Source organism: Amphimedon queenslandica, unplaced genomic scaffold, assembly GCF_000090795.2.
Source record: "Amphimedon queenslandica unplaced genomic scaffold, v1.1 AMPQUscaffold_13203, whole genome shotgun sequence".
In the NCBI taxonomy this organism is placed as follows: domain Eukaryota; kingdom Metazoa; phylum Porifera; class Demospongiae; order Haplosclerida; family Niphatidae; genus Amphimedon; species Amphimedon queenslandica.
Window position 1 is genome coordinate 106,853 of NW_003546561.1, and position 6,089 is coordinate 112,941.

General features: G+C 37.8%; 4 protein-coding genes across 4 annotated transcripts in view; all 4 read right to left on the reverse strand.

Moving 5' to 3' along the window:
- Positions 1–2,267, reverse strand: part of LOC100641345 (receptor-type tyrosine-protein phosphatase-like N) — a 4,461-nt gene extending 2,194 nt beyond the window's left edge. The window contains exons 1-10 of the mRNA XM_020000266.1: positions 2,189–2,267; positions 2,019–2,140; positions 1,871–1,928; positions 1,698–1,825; positions 1,403–1,457; positions 1,294–1,347; positions 820–913; positions 690–763; positions 563–640; positions 253–335 (exon numbers count right to left, since the gene is read on the reverse strand). Of these exons, the coding sequence (XP_019855825.1) occupies positions 253–335; positions 563–640; positions 690–763; positions 820–913; positions 1,294–1,347; positions 1,403–1,457; positions 1,698–1,825; positions 1,871–1,928; positions 2,019–2,140; positions 2,189–2,227 (785 nt within the window). The 5' untranslated portion in view covers positions 2,228–2,267. The remainder of the gene's footprint in view (positions 1–252; positions 336–562; positions 641–689; positions 764–819; positions 914–1,293; positions 1,348–1,402; positions 1,458–1,697; positions 1,826–1,870; positions 1,929–2,018; positions 2,141–2,188) is intronic.
- A 112-nt stretch (positions 2,268–2,379) lies between these two features.
- LOC109584518 (RNA-binding protein MEX3B-like) lies at positions 2,380–4,726 on the reverse strand. Its single transcript, XM_020000282.1, has 3 exons — positions 4,687–4,726; positions 4,335–4,619; positions 2,380–4,279 (listed from the first exon to the last, which is right to left on the reverse strand). Exons 2-3 carry the CDS (start codon positions 4,615–4,617, stop codon positions 3,096–3,098), a joined length of 1,467 nt encoding a protein of 488 aa, XP_019855841.1. The 5' UTR covers positions 4,618–4,619; positions 4,687–4,726; the 3' UTR covers positions 2,380–3,095.
- A 190-nt stretch (positions 4,727–4,916) lies between these two features.
- LOC109584519 (conserved oligomeric Golgi complex subunit 1-like) lies at positions 4,917–5,975 on the reverse strand. The gene is made up of 4 exons (XM_020000283.1): positions 5,779–5,975; positions 5,400–5,525; positions 5,122–5,319; positions 4,917–5,056 (listed from the first exon to the last, which is right to left on the reverse strand). The coding sequence occupies exons 1-4, from the start codon at positions 5,863–5,865 to the stop codon at positions 4,991–4,993; spliced, it is 477 nt and encodes a 158-aa protein (XP_019855842.1). The 5' UTR covers positions 5,866–5,975; the 3' UTR covers positions 4,917–4,990.
- LOC100641473 (uncharacterized) overlaps positions 5,918–6,089 on the reverse strand; it is a 4,131-nt gene continuing 3,959 nt past the window's right edge. The window contains exon 10 of the mRNA XM_020000267.1: positions 5,918–5,953. Within this exon, the coding sequence (XP_019855826.1) occupies positions 5,918–5,953 (36 nt within the window). The remainder of the gene's footprint in view (positions 5,954–6,089) is intronic.

A 6,089-nucleotide genomic window follows, 5' to 3' on the forward strand; every position in this document is an offset into this window, starting at 1 on the left:
AGAGAGAGAGAGAGAGAGAGAGAGAGAGAGAGAGAGAGAGAGAGATACGTTAGTATCAAAATCACAAAGTGGAAAATAAACAGTGAAACTAAGGAATATTTATAAAAATAACAAATGATTCTTAATACAAACACAAGCACATGCACATACTAACTGCACTACCCCAACAATACAAAGATACACTCAACTAATATTGAATAGTATTATTCTATTATAAAGACAAAACAACTAATTATAATAATAAACACACACACACTCTCGCTATAATTATCACCGCCATCTTCATCATCATTATCACTAGACGGATGTAGAACATTAAGGGACGAGCCTTGACTCTGTAATCATGCATTATTTTGTAGATGATATTATAAGGCTCGGATGGACTGGGAAGTTAGTTTAAGACATTTGGTTTGCTTTCTAGCAATTGAAGTTGCATTGAACCTTTAAAAAGCATTCAAGTGACTTTTAGAAGGAGTCGACTAGTCAGTCACTGCATATCAAAGCTTTCATTTTGCCAAAAATGTCATTCAAGGATGATTAAAGGATTATAATTATTAGTTACCTGCCAGAAGTCCGTTATGGTGTGTTGCAGAGGACCTTGACTAGCTATGTATCTAGGCAACTTAGGATCAACATCAGTCTATTAATAAATAAATAATAATAATAATAATAACAATTATTATACTTACAATAAAATTTGCATTAATATAATCCGATCCTGAGGCATTGAATTCTTTATTGAGGAGAACACGAGTGTGATCATCTGAAATAAATAAATAAATAAATAATAATGATGATGATGATGATTATTATTATTACAAGGAAGGATATCAGGATATCTGTTCTTGTGTTTATTATTCAAAGACAGTCCAGCCTTTACAGAAACATCGTCAGGTGCATATGAAGTTAACGACTAATGGAGGAGAGAATAAGAATAAGTAGGAACATAATTATAATGAATGGAAGAAATGAGTTTATAAACATGTTGTGCTGTTTAAATGGCTGATAGCCACTGTTAGATCTAGAGGAAGTTTAGGAGGCCTTTGGTCCCACATATTTGGTCTAAGTCCCCCATATTTAGTTGAGACTGGTCACCCACAACTTATTTCTGATCTAACAATAGCACACTTAAGTCAGGGGAGATTCAAAGGTGCACATGAAAGTGATTATGCTAAAGCCACAGTAGGGCATCAAAGAACCCACTGGTGCCAACCTGTCTGTACTTAATTAACCACTACAAGTATTAATTAACCACCAGTTGCTATTAATTAACCATTAATTAACCACTGTTACCTCCCACTCTTTGTCCAGCCTTCCTTTGTCACGGAGATTGTTTTCGATATAGGTCTGTAAACATTTAAAATAAACAAAAATATATTTATATAATGACATAAAGACTAACCAGAAGCAGATGTCCAGCATTGATATCTATGTTAGCGTTAGCAGGGACATTAGACCTGGAGTGAATCAATAAAGACAAAAACATGAACACAGATATTATTATTAACATTATGCCACCATAATAGCTAGTGATTTCGGAGGATAGTAACTTTGGTAAAATTGACATTTTGATACCCATTCCTTACAATAAAATTCAACATTTTGAGTCATTATATTGTACATGCTTAATAGTAAATGGACACAAATTTGCTAAAAATTATCAATTCTCTGCAATTCTCAGCCACACTTTGCATTACCAGTGGTATCTGGATTTTATGGGCGGAGCCTGCTGTATAGTGGAATGAGTCGTAGAGGGTATTCGTAAAATGTCCGAAAATAATAATCGTCTTTTATTAGGTGCCACGCCTTTTTCGTCTTCTTCGTCCTACAGTGGTGGGCATGGTCAAAAGTAATAATGGGTGTGGCTTACAGATTGTAACGAAGAATATTTAATAGTTTTATTAGTAAAAGACACGGTAGGTTTCAAACTAAAAACAATAATAATAATAATAATGATAATAATGATGATAATAATGATGGTAATAATAATGATGATGATAATAATAAAGATTACTTACCACCAGTACCAGAGTAACAGGAGGAGAAGCAGTACTAATATTAACAAGAATATGATGGCGACACAAATGATGAAATAAGTCATTGAAGACAGCACTGTATACATCATGGAGTGATCAGAAGGCTAGGAAGCAATAAAATAAATAATACAAACAGACCAGCGGGTCCTTACTACTATCCCTCCGGCCAGCGACACCGTGCTGTTCGACATCTTTCAGTAGCTACCTATTCAACTTCGGCTTCAATCGAATTATCAAATACTTTTCAATATTACTCCTCGAAGTAGGTGGAGCTTACTAGCCTTATAATTAGAATATTTGCATTTATTACGGCAGGTCATTGCGCTAAAGTTAATTAATATAATTGAAATTGAAATTTTTCATTTTTAAGAATAATAATAATATATCATACACATCAGGATTAATAAACCTATGCTAAAATAATAATAATAATTGATATTATGACAACGATATATAAATTTCTATATACAATAAAATCATATTATTGGAGAGATAGAGAAAATGTAAGAAAAAGACAAAAAAATCATTTATAATACCATAATAATAATAATAAAGAAAAAAAAGATTGCTTGAAAAAGAGCGATATATATATATATAATACAAGCAAAAGTGAAGGTCTGAGAAAGGAAGATTGTTTAAATTGTTTTTTATGATGATAATAATAATATAATCTGTGGGAAATCTAGTGGTTAATAATATACAAATTATAAGCTTTTAAACATCTTTTAGTAATAATGTGGATAATAATATTTGTGTTCCTTGTACAGCGAGAGAAGAGAGAGAGAGGATCATATAACAAGTCATATTAATGTAGCCAAATGTGGAATAAGCCAATAGTCATGTATCAGTATATATTACACATACACATTGAGAACGACACAGAATTGAGAGAGAAGAGAGAGAATGAGATGGGTATGGATAGATGGATACATATCAAAGCTTTCATACAATAAAGAGGCGAACAAACAATAACAAGAGAAAGAAAAACGTATACCTTTAAATGCTGTCTGGATATAGGAATGAAGGAAGGAAGGAGGTTGATATTAATGTCTCTCATTGTTAGTGAAGCCTCAACATTGACTTGACTGGAGTAGCACAAACTGGACAGGATCCAGAGAGGACTGCTGAGATGTGAGCACAAGAAGCACAAAAGAGATTATGACCACAAGGGACAAGAGCAGCAACGACTTCTTTATCATGGCAGACACAACAAATCCTTGAAGTCATGACACTGTGCTTAATGGGTAATTTAGGACTAGTAACACCTAATCCATCGGACGAGTTGGAGCTGCAGGAATAAGTTGGGCTGGGCGGGTCTTCTTTTAGAATCTCGCGGAAAGCGGTGAAATCAAACATTTTATTATTAGGGACGGAGACAGGAGCAGATAAAGGTGGAGTACCAAAGGAGAAAGGGCCTCCTTCAGACGAATTAAAGGAGTTTGAGCGACTGAAAGCATCTTTGATGTTACCGCCAAAAACTGCACTTGATAGCGGAGATCTGGTTGCCGGTTCGATCCACTGTGACGAAGTCGTGTAACCGTTGTCCAGTATCTCGACACCGTAGACCGGTCCGCTGGTAGTCGGAGCAGGGGGACTGGCTGAGGAGCGTGGGGAGAACTGCTGCATTAGTTTACTGGCGCTCGACTCGGAGAGTTTACGAGTGAGAGAAGATGTAGGTGGAGTGAGTGGACTAGCAGTATTATCAATAGATGGAGACATTATGGAGCCATACACTTCAGTGTCGCTGTCTGAATCATGGCAGCCTCCAGTCCTCATGGCTATGTAGCTCTCAATCTCTTTCTTTGCTCTCTCCACGTCCTCTGGTTTGCCTGAGACCTCGAAGCAAGGCTCCTTATCGCGTGAAGGCGTTACTATGTGAGTATTTGTGATCTGCTGGATACGTTTAATGGTAGCACCTTTAGGACCAACAACCAGACCAACAACACGATACGGGACTTTGACATAGACTGCAACCTTATCAGGAGCAGTGCCTGCAGGGCCGCCATTAGTGGTAGCGGATTCGGGAGAGCCGCCAGAGACTGATGGAGATGAAGATGGAGACCTCGCAGGATTGGTCTTAGCTGCTCTGATTTGAGTAAAATGGTCAGCGGCGGCGAGGACTTCTCTCTTAGCAGAAGAAACGTCCTCAGGTCGTCCAGTAATGACAAAAACAGGCTCTTCTCCTCGAACCGGAGTCTTGATGTAAGTATTGGTCTTCGCACGGAGTGCTTTTATCTTACAACCTACAAATTATAAAATAAACTGAAAGGATACTGCGGCCATTAAGACAAGTCTTACCTTGCCTGCCAACGATCTCAGCTACATGTTCAGAGCTAGGTACAGCCACACAGTGAGTGACGTTTAGAGAGCGAGGAATGGCACGGGAGAGTGGACAGTCAACAAGACCCTCCGCCATAGTTCCTCCTGGTACAATGTATCCACCATTAGCTCCCTCAGCTGTACCATCGCCTACTCCGCCAGGCAGAGGAGAATTGGTTAGATTGAGCATTGATAGCTCCAGTGCTGTCTGGAGGGCACTGTTGTTCTCCATCAAAGGTCTTGTAGCTACCTCGGTACTCATCTCTGAAAATGATAATAATAAAATAATTATAAATGAAATTATCATGACTCTTTGTGCAAATATACTCACTGTAGTTTCTATTTTAATTTCAATGGAAGGGATCCTTTGCTTGTAGAGAAAGAGAGAGCCGCCAGAGAGGGAGAGAGAGCAGGAGAGGTAGCGAGAAGAATAACAAGAGACGAAGAGACAATTGCTACCGATTCCAGTTATATGATTATCAATTGCTAGACCACGCCCACTCCATTATATTGTGGCGCCACTAGCTAATTCCTGCTGCTGTACATTATAGCATTCACTAATTAGCAGCCATTACTCTCACAGTAAAAGTGTATTATTATTGATTAAAAGGACACTTTAGTGTATGTGTTATAAGTTAATAATGTTGTAGAAAATTAATAACATTAGTATAACTTGATATATTGCTGCCTTTAGCAAACGGCTATAAATAAAGAAAACATAATTGATTATCATCATCATCACCATCATTATTATTATTTTATTTACTTGTAATAGCACAGAAGTTGTTCCTGACCAGCTGGTACTAGCTGGTAGCAGTGATAGACGAGGTAGAGACGATGACAACGGAAGGACTACGTGCTTCTCATCGTACGCTGCTCCTCCTACACTTCCAATGCTTGAACTGCTGTACTTAACAGATGACAACAGTTGTCCATTGTACATTCTTAACATACCAAGTAACACCTAAATACAAGATAGAAACAAAGAGAGAGGGGGAGAAAGAGAGATTTAGGTACTATAGTGGCAGCCATAGCTCTGCTTACTGATGTCCTTTGACATTGCCTCTCTAATAATTTGTTAAAGTGAGGAAGGTACACATCATAATCAAAAGGGTCGATGATATCTTTTAGTTTACTAATAATATTATCATACTTAATGTAAACATCGTGCTAGAGAGAGAGAGGAAAGAGAGAGAGAGAGAGAGAAAGAGAGGAGGGAGAGAGAGAGAGAGGAGGAGGAGAGAGAGAGAGTGGAGTGAGCGAGTCAGAGAAAGAGAAAGAAAGAAGCTAATCTAAATAATTAGGATCAAGTATCATTATAATGAGATTATAGTGAAGATAATCGAATTAATTAGAAACAGAGAAAGAGAGAGGGGGAGAGAGAGAGAGAGAGAGGAGAAGAGGACATACAAGGGATACATACCCAATCTTCCTTCCAGCCAGATGGTGTGATAGTAAATGCCACATACTGGACATCAAAGATCATTTGTAGTGAGGTCTCCTGTGACATAATTCCATCATGATCATCATCCAGACACTTTTCAAATATATTAATAATAATATTAAAAACAGCTTTGTTGATCCCTCCTATTAGTGACCTAAAAAGAAGACAAACATGACCAGGTTTTCCTGTACTACACCACTTCTCTTCCTGTCCTTCACCAACTTCCTTTTATCATCTTCCCCTCTCTCCCTCTCCCCTTCCTTCCCTCTCTCTCTCTCTCACCTCCCCCT